Source organism: Arvicanthis niloticus, chromosome 6 (assembly GCF_011762505.2).
Source record: "Arvicanthis niloticus isolate mArvNil1 chromosome 6, mArvNil1.pat.X, whole genome shotgun sequence".
Lineage (NCBI taxonomy): Eukaryota > Metazoa > Chordata > Mammalia > Rodentia > Muridae > Arvicanthis > Arvicanthis niloticus.
Window position 1 is genome coordinate 17,520,324 of NC_047663.1, and position 21,347 is coordinate 17,541,670.

The 21,347-nt window shown below is 38.4% G+C and overlaps 1 protein-coding gene across 1 annotated transcript in view; it reads right to left on the minus strand.

Moving 5' to 3' along the window:
- The window catches only part of Efcab3 (EF-hand calcium binding domain 3), a 428,239-nt gene that overhangs the window by 303,822 nt on the left and 103,070 nt on the right, over window positions 1-21,347 (minus strand). The window contains 8 exon segments of the mRNA XM_076935627.1: window positions 528-581; window positions 4,884-4,988; window positions 11,128-11,169; window positions 12,619-12,717; window positions 13,388-13,447; window positions 14,283-14,387; window positions 15,267-15,320; window positions 19,165-19,266. Of these exon segments, the coding sequence (XP_076791742.1) occupies window positions 528-581; window positions 4,884-4,988; window positions 11,128-11,169; window positions 12,619-12,717; window positions 13,388-13,447; window positions 14,283-14,387; window positions 15,267-15,320; window positions 19,165-19,266 (621 nt within the window).

The following is a 21,347-nucleotide window of genomic DNA, read 5'->3' on the forward strand; positions in this document are numbered from 1 at the left end:
AGTACAATTATTATATCTTAATCAAAATTCATTATTTTTTAAATATTATAAAAATCTGGACCTTTAAGCCTTTATGTATGATGATACAGCATTTAAATATAACCAACTTTTCAAACAACTCTACATTATTGGTAATGCCTAGTAAAATATAAATTCTGTATAAATACAATGTATGTAAAAGAATAATATTGAAGCACTAAAAAGTCTGTACTTTCAACACAGATGACTTTGTCTTCCAAAAACCTATGATCATATGATTGAATCAGTGTGTAGAAATTATAGTTATGAGGGTCAACTGTAATTACCTCCAAATAGCAAAGGGGAATGTCTACGAAGTGAGACCAGAATCTTCTAGGTTATTGGTTAATATCTCATGGTCTAAGTGAAGGTTAACCAGGAATATGCATAAGTTCATCTTAAGCTTGTTACATGTGCATATTAATAACTCTACATATTTCAAGAAGATATTTATCATATAAACTATAACTTTGTGTAAAGAATTAGTCTAAACTTTACTTCTCACTTACCTGTAGTAACTTGTAGCACATCCACCAGTGAGTCCACATCAATCTTCCCCTTAGCTGTAAGATAACATTCAAGCAAATGGATTTTAAATAATGACAGGAACTAGCTAAAGTTTGACATCATACATCATTATTTAGGTTAACTTCAATTGCATGATCCTTCAATCTCAAGAATTAATTCTATGTTAGTAAACTGACCCTTGACCAGTAAACCATACTCTCTGGATTGGGGGAAATTATGTTCTTTCTTGTTTATGTTACTTCCTTGTAAGCATGAAATAAAATACCATCTATGCAAGTTAATTGGTGAAGACTCTCAATTCTGTAATGTCATCAGTCTTAGTCCAGAAAGTTAAATACAATTTGTTCCTTCTCATGCACAATGGCAATCCTAACCACTGTCAAACATGAATACAAAGGTGAGTGTAAATGGGGGGGGGGAGGTCAGGAGACTAAAAAAATGCCCATGAGATCATGGATTTATCTGTCTGCCTGCCTACCTGCCTGTGCGCGTGCACATGTGTGCATGTGTGTGTGTGTGTGTGTGTGTGTGTGTGTGTGTGTGTGTATGGTATGTGTGTATGCTGTGCTCTGTGTAGTATGTGTGCTGTGTGTAAATGTGTGTTGTGCTCTACTATGTGTGTGCATGCATGCATCCGTGCATGTGTGTGTGTGTGTGTGTGTGTGTGTGTGTGTGTGTTATACTGTGTGTACAGAGGTCAGAAGAGAGCTTTCAGGAGTTAATTTTCTCCACCTGGCTTCTGGAAATCAACTCAGGCCATCAGGCTTAACAGCAAACACTTTTTATCCACTGAGCCATCTTGGTGGCCCAAGATTATACATTTTTAAAAATGGAAACATCTCCCATGCTTATGAATTGGCAGGATTAATATAGTAAAAATGACCATCTTGCTGAAAGCAATCTACAGATTCAACGAAATCCCCATAAAAATTTCAACTCAATTCTTCATAGAAATAGAAAGATCAATTTGCAAATTAATTTGGAATAACAAAAAACAGAATAGCAAAAACTATTCTCAACAATAAAAGAACTTCTGGGGGAATCACCATCCCTGACCTCAAACTGTATTACAGAGCAATAGTGATTTTTTAAAAAAAAAACCTGCATGCTATTGATACAAAGGCAGGCAGGTAGATCAATGAAATAGAATTGAAGACCCAGAAATGAACCCACACCTATGGTCACTTGATCTTTGACAAAGGAGCTAAAACCATCCAGTGGAAAAAAACAGCATTTTCAACAAATGATGCTGGTTCAGTTGGCGGTCAGTATGTAGAAGAATGTAAATTAATCCATTTTTATCTCTTTATACAAAGCTCAAGTCCAAGTAGACCTTCTCATAAAACCAGATACACTGAAACTAATAGAAAATGGGAAGAGCGTCAAACACATGGGCACAGGGGGGAAGTTCCTGAACAGAACACCAATGACTTATACTCTAAGATCAACAATCAACAAATGAGACCTCATAAAATTGCAAAGCTTCTATAAGGCAAAAGACACTGTCAATAGCACAGAACGGCAACCAACAGATTGGGAAAAGATCTTTACCAATCCTATAACCACTAGAGGGCTAATATTCAGTATATACAAAGAACTCAATAAGTTAGACTCCAGAGAATCAAATAGCCCTATTGAAAATGGGGTACAGAGCTAAACAAAGAATTCTCAACTGAGAGATATAGAATGGCCGAGAAGCACCTAAAGAAATGTTCAGCATCCTTAGTCATCAAGGAAATGCAAATTAAATAACCTGGAGATTCCACCTCACACCAGTCAGAATGGCTAAGATCAAAAACTCGGGTGATAGTAGATGCTGGCAAGGATATGGAGAAAGAGGAACATTTCTCCATTGTTGGTGGGATTGCAAGCTTGTACAACCAGTCTGTAAATCAGTCTGGCAGTTCCTCAGAAAATTGGACATAGTACTACCTTAGGACCCATCTATACCATGCCTGGGCATATACCCAAAAGATGTTCCAATATATAACAAGGACACATGGTCCACTATGTTCATAGCAGCCTTATTAATAGCCAGAAGCTGGAAAGAACCCAGCTGTCCTTCAACAGAGGAATGAATACAAAAAAATGTTACATTTGCACAATGGAGTACTACTCAGTTATTAAAAACAATGACTTCATGAAATTCTTAGGCAAATGGATGGAACTAGAAAATATCATCCTGAGTGAGATAACCCAGTCACAAAAGAACATACATGGTATATACTCACTGATAAGAAGATATTAGCCCAAAATCTTGGAACACCCAAGATACAATTCACAGACCATATGAAGCTCAAGAAGAAGGAAGACCAAAATATGGATGCTTCAGTCCTTCTTAGAAGGAGGGACAAAATACTCATGGGAGGTAGAGGGTGGGAGGGACTTGAGAGGAAGAGAGGAGGGAGAGGGGGAAGGAGAAAGGGAGCAGGATTAGGTATGGGAAGAGAGGAGATGATATACAGAGGGTCAGGAATTTGAACAGAGCTGTGTAGCAATGGGGGGTGGGGAACTGAGGGTAGACACCAGCAAGTCTCAGATGACAGGAAAGCAAGAAGATCCCAGGACCCAACAGGGATGAAATTAGCTGACATGCCCATAAGGGGGAGGGAGAACCTCTAGAGACCATATCCAGAGGTTAAGCAAGGCCCCCCAGTTGTAGTATGGGGCCACCTAGTCATCTTCAAATTCTTAACCCAGAATGGCTCCTGTCTAAAAAAATACAGGGACAAAGTATGGAGCAGAGACTGGAGGAAAGGCCATCCAGAGACTATCCCAACTGGGGATCCATCCCATGTACAGACACCTAACCCAGACACTGTTGCGGATGCCAAGAAGTGCTTGCTGACAGGAGCTTGTTATAACTGTCTCCCGAGAGTCTCTGCCAGAGCATGACAAATACAGACGCAGATACCCACAGCCAATCCATTGGATTGAGTACAGGGTCCCCAATGGAAGAGTTAGGGAAAGGACTGAAGGAGCTAAAGGGATTTGCAACCCCACAGGAAGAACAACAATATCAACCAACCAGACCTCCCAGACCTCCCGGGGACTAAACCACCAACCAAAGAGTACACATGGAAGGACCCATGGCTCCAGCCGTATATGAGGCAGGGGATGGCATTGTCTGACATCAATAGAAGGTGAGGCCCTTGGTTCTGTGAAGGCTTGATTCCCTGATGTAGGGGAATGCCAGGGCAGTGAGGTGGAGTGGGTAGATGGGAGGGGGAGCACCCTCATAGAAGCAGGGGCAGGGAGGATGATTGGGGGAGGGGGTTCCAGAGGGAAAACCGGGAAAGGGGAAAACATTTGAAATGTAAATACATAAAATACCCAATAAAATAAAATCATTTATTTTGGGATGTTACAGGTACACCATGAAGTTGTAAGAGTTGTGTCATTAACAACTTCTGCTCACTATCTCGATTTGACTTTTATACTTTGCTATACTTCTTCATATCGGTCCATCCACCTTTCCATTATATGTATGGTAATCTGAGGAAGAACTCGAATTACAGTGAGTGAAACAGATAATTTATGATGTGAAAGTTCAAGAACAAAACACGTTCCATTAATACTTCAGGCAATCACATGGATGAGGCAGTGTTGAAGAACTAGTAGATCAGACAGGAAAACATTCAATTTCATTTTAAATAGGCCCCAAAAGATTCATTTCTATGGAACATCCAGTGGGAATGTCTAACAACCCTTTGTGTATCCCATCCTGAAACCCAAGTCAGAAGTCTACATAAAACATATCTGCATGTAAGTAATTGGGAAAGGAATGAGTATGAATAAGATTTTCAGAGACGGTATGTAAAATGAAAATTAGAGATGAATAAGACAGACATTAGGAGAATGGGATGGAAATGGAAGAAACAAAATGTCAACGCCAAAATCATCACTATTATCTGACAAGAGAAAGCTCCAATTATTAACAGTGAATAAAGACTAATGATACAAGAAAACAGCAAATCACTGGCATTCTCAGATAAACCTTGGTAATACTAGGTAGGGGTCAGAGACAGTTCACAGAAGCACATGGAAGTGTGGAAAGGCGACTCATCAACTTTTATTCCTTTCTCTTCCCAATGCTTTATTCTGTTTCCCAAACATTCACTGATATAGAAGATGATCTTGGAGTCAGGCTAGGCAAATGCATCATATTAGATATGGATTTGGAAGATGAAGACAGCCTTTGCTCTCATTCTATAACTGGATTTTCTGAAATTATTAATTGTTTTTATCAGTACAAAATTAACTAGTTTTCAGAAATAGTAGCATATAAACTCCAAGAATGCTTGTAATGTTATTTTTCTATATGTAAAATTAGTCACCATCAACTGAGAGGTATCTTTTCAGCTCTTCAACTTCTCCTTTGGTGAGTCCCAGGTCCATCTTCTCGAGCACAGTGTCCACGTCCCTGATATCCATTGTCTCACCTTAGTAAAAAGAAAGACATGCAAGTTCTCACTAAAGCTCAAGTGCTTCTCATCTCTGCATATGAGTTACAAGTTTTTGGCAAGAAGACACTATTCAATATGGTTAGAATTGAGCTTACTCCCAGCAATTCTTATTGTGGAAAAATAAACATGCCACATTTTTCTGAAAGTAACAAAATTACCTTCCAGTGCATTATTTCCATAAGAAATAGGATGTTCTGTCAAGATATAAGGAACTATTATGGCTGGAACAAGAACACTGGTTTGAGAATTTTTCTCTATTATTTATTACTAACTGGAATTTTTCCCAGTAATCTAACTTGATTTCCAGTTTTCCATTGTATAAAATTTAATGATACTACCTGCCTCACAGGCCTTCTGTAAGGATAAAGGGACTCACATAAAATGACTTAGAACCCCACCAAGCACATATCAGCTGTGCAATGCACTTTAGTAACTACTTGTGAGTCAAAATAGGGCAGATTTTCTATTATAACAGAAGTCAGGCTCATTGCTATGCTAACCAAGTCACTGACCACTTCTCTACTCAGTGAGCCCCAGGCCAGTGCTCATGTGAGACCCCATCTCTAAAGACAACCTGAGGCTGACCTCTGGTCTCCATACGCACACAAGCACCAACATGCTCACAAATGTGCAAATGCACACATGACATGCACAAGCACACACAGAACACAGAGAGCCTCCTGAAGTAAAACAAGTCAACTAGAAAAATATCACTGTTTTAAATCAGAAGAAATTGGGTTACTTTAATGAGCAGAGTTGAATTCAGCCGTTGTACCTTTCAGGAACCTTATTCACAGCCAGGGTAAGTGGAAGATTGAGAAGTAAGTTTTTTGGTTTGTTGTAGTCATTTAACATGCCATTTTAATTCTATATATACTTTACTCGGTCATTTGTTAAATTTCAATATGCTATTTATGCATACCCATCAACTATTTTTTCTTTCCATAACTACTTCCTGGTTTTACCCTCTATTTTCTTCAGCATATATATGTTTAGAATTTAGTTCATATATGAACTAAATTCTAAACATATATATGAACTAAACTCTAAATGTGTGTGTGTGTGTGTGTGTTTTTAGACTTTAGGTCTGTCAGCAGTTCCTTGACGTTGTTAGTATTGTTTAATTTTGATTGTAAAGCCAGTGAGTGGATGGCTTGCTAGAACCAATATACTAAGTATTTTTATTCCACAGAAATCTCACGGCAAAGCTTCTTTGAGGAAAACTTTGGCAACCCAGCATTTCCCTTTCCTCATCTGTGATATGCACTGTTATGTTCCCTAGAATATTTTGAATGTCATTGGAATTAATTTTTCTCTCATCTTAAAGGCTAGGAATCCAGCCCAGAAAGATGTTTAAGAATTATTTAACAGAAGGCAGAGCAAGATGGCTGCAGAATAACACTTGCCACCCATCTTCTAACAGAATCACCAGTCTGAAGGGTTATTCACACACGAACTACCTTCAGAAGAGCTAAGGAAATCAAGTGAGAAGAGACAGGAAGGAGAAAGGTGATATACCACCCCTTCCCTAACTCCAAGAAGCATGGCATGGAAAGAGATGCTTCCCACTTAAGAAAGGATAGAAACTGCATACAGTCTTCAGGATTGGAATACCATACTGGACAAAGCCTATGGCCACTTGGCCTTGTGGTCATGGACCTAGCTTTAAATCTATCTCAGTGAGCAACCCAGGGAATACTTCTACCCTTCACTTCCTCAAACCTTTGCTAGCACAGCTTAAAGAGAATCCCATTGCTAGGGCTGGGACAGAGAAGTAAACATAAGACTTTATCTTGGAATTCAGTGCAGAGTGACTGAAACCCAACATTGAACAGACCTCACTAGCTCCTGTCCCCTACCTGTGGGTAGAGCCTCCAAACTGTGTCAGACAAAGACCAGTGCTACAACCGTATGGACTTGCATTCTGTATAGCACTGCCCCAGCAACCTATGGAAGTTTCAAGCTATGTAAACAAGCATGTCATCAGGCAGGTCATAACAGAGCAGACCTTGTTCCTCCCTCTGTACTGCTTTGATTTCAGCAATCTGTGGGTAATGGGTATGACCCAGTGCTGTAGAATTTATAGCCATCAGACTGCCCAGCTCCTACTTTCCAAACTTTGAGACAGTACTGCACAAAAAGACTCATTCCTGCTTTCGGGAAATGGACACAGGATATGATTTGTTACTTTGGTGATTAAAAACGGACACTTATAATGAATCCAAGCCCTAGGGAATCTTGCAGTATTCTTGCAGTATCTGAACACAGGTTGGTGGCTATGTATAAGGCATCTGAGCTACCCTGACCCGGGGATGGACTATTTTTTTCCTCTTCCAGTCTAACCTAAAAACAACTGCAGATTTGAGATAAGCTCGGGCTTACAGCAGTCTCTAGTGTTGAAATAGTGACAATACACCAGTGTGGACTGGCTGAAAATCTTAATCTGGGGCACCTCAGTGCTGAATAGGAGCAGGGATCACAAACTCATAAGACAGGCAGCCTGCCAGGATTTCTAGAAGGAGGAAAGTCAAATTATGAGGATTGGAGTAAAAGCTTACCCCCCAATGTGAGATGATGCTGCATTCCCCAATTCGCCACAACTGCCAGGAACCATGGTCAAGTTTAAAGGATAGAACCAGGCAGAAAAGACTGAGGATAGGCGCTGGGGTGGACTGTGTGATAAGGTGCTTATAGCACAAGCATGATACCTGTGTTTGGATCCGCAACACCCACATAAAAGCTGGATACTGCCCCACCTGTTTGTAACCCATCATGATAGAGATAGAAATATCCCTTGGGCTTGATGGACAGCCAACCTAACCAACTGGTGAGCTCCGGGTTCAATAAGAGACCCAGACTTAATGAATTAGAAACTGAGGAAGAAACTTGGTGTCAATCTCTGACACCCCACCCACCCCACACACACTCGGGGGAGGATAAAGGAATGGATATGCACAAACTAAAATAAAGAATTTAAAATAGCTGTTTTAAGGAAATTTAAAGAACTTTAATAAAATGGAAAACTCACTCAGAAAACATAACAGATTGAAATAATTTTTAACAATGAAGCAGAAATCTTGGCACTGGGAAATAAATTAAATATAAATTGGGAAGGTTCAAAGAAGTCAGCAGCAAGATTCAGCTCAACCAAGTCTCTCAGAAATATCAAATTCACAATGGCTAAAGAAAGAGAAATTTCACAAAGAAACACGAGAAAAATAGCAAATTGCAGACCAGAGAAAGATTGTCTCAAAATGCAAGATGGATGGCTTTTAGAAATAACATCTGAGGGTTGCCCTCCAGCTTTTACACACCACACACACACACACACACCTATATATTGTTTCTCTATGACAGGGTCTTTCTATATAGCCTAGCTAACCCTTGAACTTTTAATCTTCCAGCCTCAGCTTCCCAAGTGCTAGAATCAGAGTCATGAACAAACACAACTGGAGGAAAAATATAATTTACATGCATTTTTATTATTTTTAATTGTGTGTTTGTGTGTATATACTGTGCATGTAAGTATAGATGTCCACAGAGGCCACAGACATAGGATCCCCTAGAAATCGAGTTACAGACATTGTAGGTCACCTGATATGGGTGCTGGGAGCCAATCCTGGATTTTCTGTGGGAGCAATATGAGTTTTTAACCACGGAGCCATCTTCCCAGCCCCCTACAAAATATTTTTAAAGCATCAGTGTCTCAGCTTTATACCAACGTAATGCTTGGAACAGGTAGAGCTTCGCTCAGTGGTTTACTAATTTAACAATCATGTCAACCTTAAGACAAATCACAACGTCCACAATGAAATTCACACGAGAAATCTTTAACCATGAAGCAGAACATAAGACGCTGACATGGTTTTCACCGTGGTCGTATTTCTATAATTCTTCCCCACACCATAAGCAAATGAGAAAGGGCATACCATAAAATAACAGTACATATATTCTGTTCTATTAACATACCACAATGCAAAGCTACATTATGCCATTAGATCAATGAAGTAAGAGCTTAAAAATACTCTTCTCCAAACCCATCATTTTGATGTTTCCCCTGAGCTCTAAGATCTGATCTTTTTTATTCATGGAAGAAAATGAACCTTCGAAAATGTCTAGCAAGCCATGCATGTTTTAATTACAGACAGCAGAAGTTATTTCTAAACAAGACATTAGTTGAGGATATAGGGCATCCACGATCAAGGTGCCTGCAGACTCGGTGTCTAGTGCCAACCTTGTATTTGACAAGATTTTTGTTTTGTCAAATTGCCACAAGCTAGTCTTTTGGGAAGAGGGATTCTCAATTTTGAAAATGTCCCTCAGAGATCAGCCTGTTAGCAAGCCTTTGAGACATTTTTCTTGATTAATGATTGATTTTGGGAGGGCCCAGTTCACTGTGGATGGTGCTACCCCAGGGCAGGTGGTCTTGGGTGCAGGCTGAGCAAGCTATGGAGAGCAAGCCAGTAAGCAGCACTCCTCCACAACTTCTGCTTCTGTTCCTGCCTCCATGCTCCTCCCTTCGTTTAATGATGGACTGTGATGTGGGACTGTAAGTTAAGATAAACCACAGTCTGGGTGTTTCATCACAGCAACCCTATCTAAGACAGATGTGTTCCTACTCGGCTGTACAATCTAGAAAATACACCTGTGTAGTAGTCCCCTGGAATATTCCCTACCGTAGTACAGCAGAGAACCATCTACTGGGACAAATCCCTAACACTCTTCATGGGTAGAATCATGGCTAGTCCAAAGAGTGCTTCTCTTAATGGTTGTAGAAAACTTTATTGGCATTGACAGCATTTGTTTGAAGCTAATTCAGCTCCAGGAGCTGCACCGTGGAATATTCTTCCAACAGTTACTCCAATCTCTCCTGTTGTCTCAACTTGGCAAGTATGTTCAATTGTTGGTAGAGTGATTCCCAAGGTTGCATATGGCATCAGAGTGACCATCCTGGAGGAGCTAGATAGAGTACATCCTGGGGCACCAGAGCAGGGATTTCTCTTGTATAAGTTCATAGTGCCTCCCAGAGCCATGCGTTCCATCCTTATCTCTTCGCTCTCATATTAGGGAAGATTCCCTTAACAACTTCCTGTGGTCGCCATATCATTTCTGTTGCCGCTACTTTCTTTCCTCACGGTGCCTGTATTCCTCATGCTGCATGAGCTCCAGCTGCTTTGATTGTGAACCTGTTGATGATGCAGCCCTTCTATTCTTCATTCGTCGAACCTTGCCTCCAGAATGACTTGGTGCTCATGGCAAGTTGCCTTTGGCTCCGGCTCTCCTCCGGCTCTCCTCCGGCTCTCCTCCGGCTCTCCTCCGGCTCTCCTCCGGCTCTCCTCCGGCTCTCCTCCGGCTCTCCTCCGGCTCTCCGGCTCTCGGGTGCTCCGGCGCTCCGGCGCTGGCTCCAACAGTTATTGGGACCTCTTACTGTTATGGTCCAAGTAGCCTACTGCTGCTTTTCCATCTCAGTGATTGCCTTCCAGCCCACAGCATCTTCAACTTAGAGAAATCATCTTATACTTCATACTGTATAAATCTGAGTGGTTTCTCCAGCTCCTTGTGAAATTGCTGTGTATAAAAATATCTTCTCCCAAAGGCCCTCTTCATCATCTAACTGGTCCATAAGCTGCACATTCAGAGGCTAAGGAAAGGTGATATGAAGAAGGAGCCTTCACTGCATCTGTGCAGAGCGTTCCAGGCAGGTAACTTTAAACATATAAAGCTCAACCCGGGTCAGTGAGAAGGCTCATTGGGCAAAATGTTTGTTGCCCAAGCAACAAACATTTTTGTTTGTTTGTTTGCTGCCGAGTTTGAGCTCCAGATCCCACATTCCACAGTGGAGGGACAGAACCAACTCCCAAACGTTGCCCTCTAATCTCCACACACACTGTCTGACACATGCACCCATACACATCCACACACATAAACACACATGTGCATACACATACAAACAATGAATACAATTTTTATTTGAAAGCTGAGCCCCAGGAAACCTAAAACTTTCAAGCTCCTAGCCTCAGCCCCCTGAGTCCTGAGATTATAGGCATGCACCACCATTCTTGGCAAGAATATCTACTTATAGCATTAGCATCTCCTCCATCCTGTATCTTCTTACCTGAAATATGTGGAACTTCCATCAATGGCTTGCTAAGTTGAACTGTAAGGCAAAGTACAAACCAGAGATCACAGAGGGATTCACAAACAATGCAAAATTCTTAATTGTGAAAACAGAACACAGGAAACTAACATGATTCTCTTTATAGTCATATTTCTATACTTCCATCCCATACCATAAAAACATGAGAAATGAGCTCTCTTTAAACAGCACACAAACTCTTTTGTATTAAGTATTGTAATGTTGAACTACATTAGGATACTCAAACAATGGTTTAAAAGTTTAAAAAGCAGGGGTACAGGAATGGTTAAGTGTGCTTGCTGCTCTTGTCGAGACTGGAGTTCAGTTCCCAGCATCCACATCAGGCAATATACTGTCACCTGTAACTCCAGCTCCAAGGGACCCAATGCTCTTCTCTGGCCTCAGTAGATACCTGCACTCACATGCACACACCCACACACAGATGTATATACATGCAATCAAAAATAACCAGAAAAGCTTAGATTTAAAAAAAAATCTTTTCCAAATCCATCGTTTTGACTGGTTTTTATAGTGAGCTCCCTAATATGCTTTTTTCTACTCCAAAAAGGGAGAGAGAGAGGATAGACCCCAGGGCCTTATGCTTGCTAGGCAAGTGCTCTATCACTGAGCTAAGCCTTCAACCCTGTGAAATTCTTAATTGTGAACAGAGTCTGGGACAACTTTCAAAATCACAAATCAGCCCTTGTTCCATTCCACCAAATCAGTCTGAATCAGGATTTAAGGGAATCACAATCTCCCCCAACTCCCAGAATTGTGTGTTCATGCTTGTTCCTCTCCCTCTGCCTGCTGCTCTTTCTCTGTGTATGTGCGTATTGTGTGCGTTTCAACATAGTGTCTTCGGTTCCTCCATCTTATTTATTGAGACTTGATCTCCCACTGAACCTAGAACTAACCATTTGGCTATCTGGCTGGCCAGTGAGCTGCACGACTTCACCCGTCTCTAAGGCCCCAGCACTGAGATTACAGATGCACACTTCATGGCCTCATGCTGGAGTAGGAAGTACTTCACCATCCCAGCAGCTTCCTCAGCACCACACCAGGTTGTTTAAACTGATTATGACCATATTTCATCTTCAGTGAAGATCTCTGTTAATCTCGTATTCCCCCAATTATTTTCATTTGTACTTTTACCTCTTTCTCTTTTATCCCTCTGCTAGAATGCACCACTAGGGACAGACACCTCCTTGTTCGTATTTTGTAACTTTCTCTTCCAGAACGCAGAATAAGGTGCACAGTTTTGTGTCTTTGACTTTAGATTAAGGAACACAAGCTACCCTAAAATACTGTGAAAGTGGGGCTTAGTTCAGCTAGATGGAACTTCTGATTTTCTGGCAGGATTTTCTTAAGATATGTTCAATTGTCTCTGAGGAGCTCGAATTTCAGGAGAGTGAAGTCACAAACCCACTCTCCCAAGTCCTAGGAGCGGGGCCCCAGCGTGCTCACAATCACCTTCCAAGACCTTTTCTGATTCTTCAGGTGTTTTACCAGACAAATCCGTTCCCGTTTTCTCCAAAATGGTGTCAAGGCTAGTGACATGGGCTTTCCCCTCTAAGGAAAGAGAACAACCTTTGAAAACTCCACCATACAAGAACAATGTCCATATGCTATGTTCAAAGTCCAAGTAAAAATGAGATTTGGTACCAGAATCAGAAGCAAACTTTATTTGATTTAACTTAGTAGATGAAACATCTACCTGGCCAAAGTTTTAAAAGTAAGCTGGCTGCAGGCTTCAACTCGGGCATCGCTCCGTCAGGCAGGCACTCTGTAACTACCAACTCTAAGGTAAACCGGCCCTCTGTGGCTGCTGGCCATACCACCTTTTTCTTTAATAGCAGTCTCGTTTTCAATTTTTTTTTCTGTTAATTTCTGCACCAGTTATCAAGAAACTGCAAGTTTCACAAATACAAGGGCATTCTCTGATTCCACCCTGCATCTCTTACACCTAGAGAGGAACCTAGAACTTTAAGACTCAGTGAAGACTGCCTGAATAAATTATCAAACTGAAAGTAAACAATCCAGTACTAAAGCCTTAGCTAAATGAATAGGTTATTTTGTTGTCTAGGCTACCTAGAAAGTGGTCTACACTGGTTCCTAGTCAAAACTGTAATAAACTCTGATTTTCAGAATGCAAAGAACCAAACTCCTGGATGTCACATCTATTAAATAACTCATTAGTACAGATTAAGATTTCTTATTTTAGTGATAATTTTGCACTCACCCTCTTTTTTAAGAATCTTGACTGTATCCAGAAGTACATTTAGAGCTACCTTTCCATCAGCTATAATAAAAAAGATCATTTTAAAAACCAAATGGAAATCCACTAATATACTTTAATATATAAAACAAAGATCTGACTTGAAATCAGGACACTGCAGTGGTGGAATAAGGACCATATTCTACCCCATGAGCCTTCAGTGTGTTTCTATTTCTAGTCTAAGAAATGTTGGATGGAGTTGCCGACTCTCTTCCTCGTCTTCAGCTCTCCTTGTTGTCTTTCTTTCAGGCCTTCTCCAACCTTCTATTTCTATTCACCAATATTTTCTTCTTATCTTTATCTTTATCTGTTTTTCTTTTCCTAAACTAAGTCACTCTCAGCAGAGATATTCTGAGGTATTACTTGTACTTACCAGTTCTATCAAAGAATCATAAAAGGCAATTTTAATAAATTCACATCATATTTTGATCTATGTTTTTCCTTTTGTAAATTTTAATTAAAACATGATTACATTGTTCCTTCCCTTCCTTTTCTTCCTCCAGCCCCTCCCAAGTCCCCACCCTCCAACACCTTGCATGCCTAGATTTTAAAGGCCTAACAGCATAAAAATTAACCTTTGAAACTTAAAGTGAATTAATTCAAACAGGATTTCCAAAAGACCATTCTAAGTATAGCAATAAGGAGTGGATGGCATTGAAACACATTTTTTCTTCCACTGCTTTGAAGATCTTTGACCTCCTCATATGGAAAGGACAATACTTTGATAAATTCAAGTTCAAGATATAATTTCTCTGAATGTGTCACAGAGTTCCAATGCAGAGAGATAAATGTAGCTGACGCCTCCTCATACATATGTCTAACACCCTTAGATAATACCTATACCAGCAGAAACACTTACTGTCAACTGGCAGATGCTCTTGCAGATACTGAAATTCTTTGCTTGTGAGTCCCACTCCCATCTTCCCTAGAACTCTGTCTAACTTTGCAGTGTCAATCTTCCCACCTTAAGAAAAATGAGACAAATTCTTTTTTACATAATTCATAATGGTGTTCATACACATGCACATAGAATGCTTGGGCATATACATTCCACTTCGAAGCATTTGCTTCCCAATACAAAGTAAGGTTGTCTGATGAAATGCTTTTCAAAGTTGATACAAAATGAACGTCAAAGTCAAAAGGAGGACCAGATATCATTAATCCTTTTCAAGGTCATAAAAATACCTGATAAGACTAAAACAAAGTTTTAAAATGTGAAATTGGTAGTTTGTCTACCAATAAATTATATCATGAAGAAAATACAATTATTTTGCTACTGGTTATTACCTAAACTAAGAATAGTATTTGTCCCCTCTAACTCAGTCCATTTTTCTAGATTTCCAATTAGTTATTCTGCCACTAAAATAACTTGATTATTGAAGCCTTATAAAATTAACATTTTTATGCAGTTCTAAAAAAATGAAAGCCAGAGTAAATACATGATCTAGAAATAGAATTAAAAGATGTCTTAGAAGATATTCAATGTTGCAATCGTATAAAATCTCTGCTGTGGAAGAAAGTATCAATAAGTATAAATTATCTATTCATCAATAAAATAATTATCACTTTATAACCCAAAATAGCATGAACAAAAAACCCTTAAAAGTCAAATTTTCAATTCATAATATATGAGAATAGAAAACAATATACTGAAGGATAAATGTTGTTATTTTCTTACTTTGGTTTTTTAGTTTGGGTGGTGGTCTCTTGTCCTTTTTATTTCTTCTATATAATCTCCAAGTTTGGATATTATGAATATGCATGCTTATAACCATAGGTAACATTAAATTGTTAAAATAATATCACAATGACTTAAAACTGTAATTTCATTTCTTTTACTCACTGTTTAGAGTCTTGATAGTATCTACCAACTGAAGCTGGCTTATCTTCCCTTCAGCTACAGGAAAAGAAACAAAGACTCAAACAAAGGTAATCATACTGGAACTCAAACCCGAATCATCATAACTTTTAAAAGGCAGTATAAAAGGCAACTCTGCAAAATCTGGTTTGCTGTTACTCACTGAGCCATCTCATTGGCCCTGCTCTTATCAACTTAGTATATAATTCATCATCACTCATTATAGTTATCGTGAGGTATGTCAGATCTCCCAAATTAATTTTTCTTCTCAATTAAAGTTTATTTTTTAAGTTTATTGTATTAGTATATGTTGAACATGTTGCTAACTGTTGTTTTATTGTCTATTTCTACCCATGAGTTTGACTCACTTTTTTAGCTGAAATAAGCCTCTTTTGTTAAAAGTAATTTTTTATACACTATTCTGATCATGGTTTACTCTCCCTTATCTCCTTTCAGATTGTCCTCACCTCCTCACCCACCCAACTTCATGACCTCATTCTTCTCTCTTTAGAAAACAAACAGGCCAACAAACAAACAAACTGAAATTAAAAACAAACCAAACAAACATTTAAAAAAACAGAGAAAGAGAATGCAAGAGAAACACATACACATGCATACACACACACACACACACACACACACACACACACACACACACGTATTCCACATATAAGTGAAGTCAGGTGGTATTTGTCTTTCTGTGTCTGGTTTATTGCCAGGAGCCACCTGGGAGAGGCAAGAGGTAGCAGATGACTTTCCTGGAAATGGCCCACGATTTTTAAATGGTCTTCAATGAGTAAATTCTAAACTTCAAGGCCTTCGGAAATCTCATCTCAGGATTCATTTTTAATGCTAATATGCCTTCCTTGTCATTATTAAATTAGTCTAATAATTCCTGGGCTATCCTAATGGGCAGGTTTTCTGCAGATCAGTGAAGACATATTCTCTTGTAGCAATGCCATGTAGACAAATTGATGATTTCATAATTCCTAATAATGATTCTACAAAATCCCTAAATTTATACTAGCAATTAAGAACCCTCTATAGAAAAGTCTCCAATTAGGGCTCTGCAAACCTTCATGTGTAACGAGCTAATTGCACCAAAATAAAAAGAAGGCTTAAAATGAATTTATGATCAGGGAAAACATTCCTTCTGAGCTGGCTGAGAAACTATTATCTGATAACTAAAGGTTCTAGACTGGGAAGGAATAATTTATTGTAGGTGCAATAACAGGAGATAAAATATTGTCTGGTTTATCTATACAGAACCTCAATACTAATTAGACCCAAGGCAGATGATTTACCACTTGACAAAACTATGCTAACGTAAGACATAAGAATTATTGTTTTAAACTCTCAATGAACCTGTGGAGCTAGTGACAGAAAATGTTTAATTTAATAATTAGTCTTAATGGAAACACATGTAAATATTTCTGTTGTAACTTATTCAATTTATGATTCGGATTTAGGATTAAACTTATTGTGAATTTTTTTTAAAAGATGCTTAGAATGCCATGTGATCATGTACTTGAAAAGTATAAGATCTAGGAACAATGACAATAAGAGCACAGAGAGAGCCAGAGAGAGCGGACAAGGCTTCTTCTTACCATGAGACAGGGGTTTTCTTAACAGTGGGTTCCTTCTCACTGACAAGGACAGGGCTTTTTAATACTCAATAAAAAGATAGCTTTTTCTTTCTCTGAGCAATAAAGGTTGGAGCTTATTTTTCATCTAGAATAAGTGAGTTCTTTCTGTGCTGGTGCTTGCTCAGTGGGGACTATTGCTCCATCCACCAAATTGTGTGTGTGTGTGTGTGTGCGTGTGCGTGTGCGTGTGTGCGTGTGTGCGTGTGTGTGTGTGTGTGTGAAGTATAGTGTATGTATAAATATGCATATATATGTATATGCATAAATACTTGTGGAATAGATGGGACAGGAGGTTGGGTTTGACAAGAAACATGTGTCTGTGTGTATGTATAAATGTGTGTGTTTCTGAGCATACTGCCTGTGTAAAAGTTTTTCTTTCTGCAAGCATGGCTTTCTTTTCTTGGTTAATTACTCCAAGTCTCCCTCTCACCTGGCCAGTGAGAGGTGGGGCTTCTGGGCAAGAGAGAAAGGAGCCTTAGCAATAAATCCTCAGCCAAATTCCCCACTGCTATACAGCATAGGCTAATTGCCAGAGAATTATAGAATACTTTTATAAAGTGAGTGTTAAGCTTTCCAGTGTTTATTCAAGTGCAGAGAATAATAAAGTAAATAATAAGAGAGATAAAGAGTTAAGTTTTCCCAGTGCTTAATGAAGCACAGGACAGTAATATAGAGTTAAGTGTTTAGTGCAGACCAATAAGGAAAAATTTAAAAAGAAGTTAAAGTTAAAAAGTTAAGTTTTGTCCTGTGTCCCATGCTGTGCCCCACTTCAGCTCCTAAGGCCAGGCAGGCTCCTGGCAGTTAATGTCACTATGCATGCTGTCTTTCAGGTCTATCATGTTATTGTAAATGATAAAATATCCTCCTTTTCAAAGGCTGACGATAGCATCCTACTGTGCACACTTATATCTGTTTGTTCATGAGAGACACTTAGGTGTATAGTGTAGACAGTTCCATGGTATCTAACTCTCACAAGTATGTGAAGATGTATTTCTAATTTAAAATGGCTCTTAATTACAGTCCTTGGTCCAGTCACTTTTGGAGAGGACAAAGCATGATGCTATATTCGCAACCAAGAAATTCTTTGGCGGCTCTTTCTACACTTTGACCTGTAGGATGACGTACAGACCCTCTAAGACATAGCTTTGCCTACTTTTATAGCTCTGGCTTTCTAAAATAGATTAGAAAAAAATCCTCATCTGATTCAATCCCTTAGCACTGCCTGAATGCAAACATCATTTCGTTCAACTTACCTTCCTTCCCACCACACCAAAAAATATTGTGGCACGTCTTAAGCTTACTATGTAATTTTCTTCATATTTCACCCTGCTTCCAAGTAAATTATACATTATTCACTAGTGGAAATAGACTTACTTCTTCTTTGTATTTCTTGAGCCTAGTATAGCTCTTAGCATATAATATATGAGCAAATTAAACATAAATCACAAGAATTAGACCTACTTCTTTTACATGTGTACTTTGCCATTGCTAATTCAACATGAAGAAATATGAATAACTAATATTTATTTTAGACAGTGTGACGTTTTTACTCTTTAAAAACTGTAGCCGGGCGGTGGTGGTGCTCGCCTTTAATCCCAGCACTTGGGAGGCAGAGGCAGGCAGATTTCTGAGTTCGAGGCCAGCCTGGTCTACAGAGTGAGTTCCAGGACAGCCAGGGTTATACAGAGAAACCCTGTCTCGAAAAACCAAAAATAATAATAATAATTAATAAAATAAATAAAAACTGTAAAATCATTAGACCGCTCTACAGCATGTGCTATGAATGTTTCCTTTACTACTGTGACTATTTAACCTACATATTTTAAGTGTCATAAATTCTACAATACAGTGTTCTTAGTAACTTGTAAACAGAGCTTCAATGGACCATCTCCTCTTGTTTTCCACTCGCTTGTCTATCTTCACTTCCTTTCCTGTCCTTTTTTTCCCTGCTATGTTAGGCTTCCTAATGACCTCTATGGCGTTTCTGCATTACCTTGTAGTATTAAGGTCCAATTATTTTATGCTTAACAATCTTATTATTTATTTAAATGTCCAAATTATAAATAAACACATGCAAGCAACATTCCCTCCTTTAGTACCAGATATTTCTGTATACTTTCAAAGTAACTAAATAATAAATGAAACATATGTTAAATATTGTTGCTGAATATCAGTACTCCTTATAATTAACTCTGAAAGTCATATTTGAAAGGCATTAAAATAATTGAAATACTCACCACTGACCGGGAGATGTCTGAGTAGGTTGCTTTGTTCTTCTTCTGAAAGCTCAACGCCCATATCACCCAGGAAGCTGGACAGATTAGCAATATCGATTTTTTCTTTGAGAATATAGAAAAGTGAATCATAAAAATGTAATTTTATAATGGTTTCTAGTTATGAAAATACAAAGTTTTACCGTTGTAGAGAATAAAAAGTGAGAATTGTTCAGTAGAATAGTCAAAGCAGAAACTGTTCTTCACAATTGTTCTCTAGTGGATCGTGGTAAATGATTAGGAACAGGAAAAACTGAGTATTATACAGTTAACACAGACAATAATTCATATGGATACTATTAAAATATTCCACACATTGAGTTTTCTATGGATATTTTATATTATTAGATCACATTAACAATATAAATCTTCATTTTATCATTCAATAATCTTAAAAAATAGATTTAGGCTAAAATAAGATGGACCCATAAAATAAGATTTTTTTATTCCCATAAAAATATTCTCAAAATTAACCTAATGTGTGGCAATGATGATGTGTGCTCTTGTTCTCCTTCCCAAATTCTCTAGACGGAATTTAAATGGCTTCCCATCCCTATCTCTCTGGAGCCCAGTGTCTGTGTCAGAGAAGATATGTGGCCCCTGACTTTGGAACTAGTTATGTCACTCACATGATGACCTCAAATTCCATCCATTTTCCTAAAAAACAACACAATTTTGTTTCATTGTATGGCTTAATAAAGCCTTAATATGAGAAAATAGCACATTTTATCTACTCACCCACTGATGGCTGATCCATAGTTTGGTGACTGTGGTTAGTGTCCCAGTAAACATGGTACACAGGCATCCTTATGGTAAGCTTACTTTTGTTTACGACCACAGTCATGGATCACATGGAAGTCCTATTGCTAACTTTTCTACAGTGACTGGACTAATTTACATTCCCACCACCAGTCAGGCCACATTTTTTGTCATATATTTCATTGAATATAGGCTACTCTGTCAGATTTAAGAAGATACAGCCATCCAGTAAGATACTGACAAAACTGTAGAACACTTGTGATCACTAAATTTTAAGAAAAAGTTTTTACAAAAAGCATGCAATTTATGTATAAAGGTAATTATTTTGATATTGTTATTTCAACAAATTATCATGTAAATATTTTTATTTTTCTAATTCTAATTTAGTAAATATTAATAGGTAAAGCCTATATGAACAAAAGCTCTTTAGGAGCTTTAATAATGCTTAAGAATATAAAAGAGTCTGACATCAAGAGGCTTGGCAGTTACTACTATAAATATAAACAGCACTGTAAGTATAATATTTAAACCTATAGAATTGATTATGAAAGAACTAAGACAAGGTACTTTTAAAAGCAGTTTTCTGTAGGAGAGTCACATGAGGAAGGTGCAAAAGAGATGATTTCTTTTCCTTTTTAACTTTTGCTTGCCATTTATTTTTTTTAATATTTATTTATTTATTTTATGTATATGAGTACACTGTTGCTCTCTTCAGACACACCAAAAGAGGGCATTGTGAGCCATCATGTGATTGCTGAAAATTGAACTCAGGGCCTCTGGAAGAAAAGTCAGTGCTCTTAACTGTTGAGCTGTCTCTCTGTCATTTATTTTTCTAGTTTTTTTTTAATGCATATAGGTATTTTGCTTGCGTGTATGACTGTGCATCACATGTATCTAGTGCTCACAAAGCCCAGAGGAGGTCACCAGACCTCCTGGGACTGGAGTTACAAACATCTGTGAGCTGCCTGTAGGTGTTAAGAACCAAACTTGAGTCCTCTGGATGACCAGCTGATGCTCGGAACCATTGAGACATCTCTCCAAACCTCTGCATCTTAGTTTTCAATCACATCAGTAAACAAAACCAACTTAATAAAGAATCAAATAATTATAAAGAAATATTAAAACCATAATTATGGCAAGGAACTAGGGGGAAAGGAGCAGTGATAAACCCATTGTGGGAATTTAAATTAATCCAGCCACTATGGAACTTAGTATGGCATTTCTTTGGGGGGAAAACCCACAAAAGTCTTCATATGATCCAGCTTTTTATTTCTAAGTGTATACCCAAAAGTAATAAGGTCAGCTATAATTAGGTACCATGTTTTTTATAGCCACTCACAATAATCAGGTTACAAAAAACAGCAAATGTTCATCCATGAATTAATAAT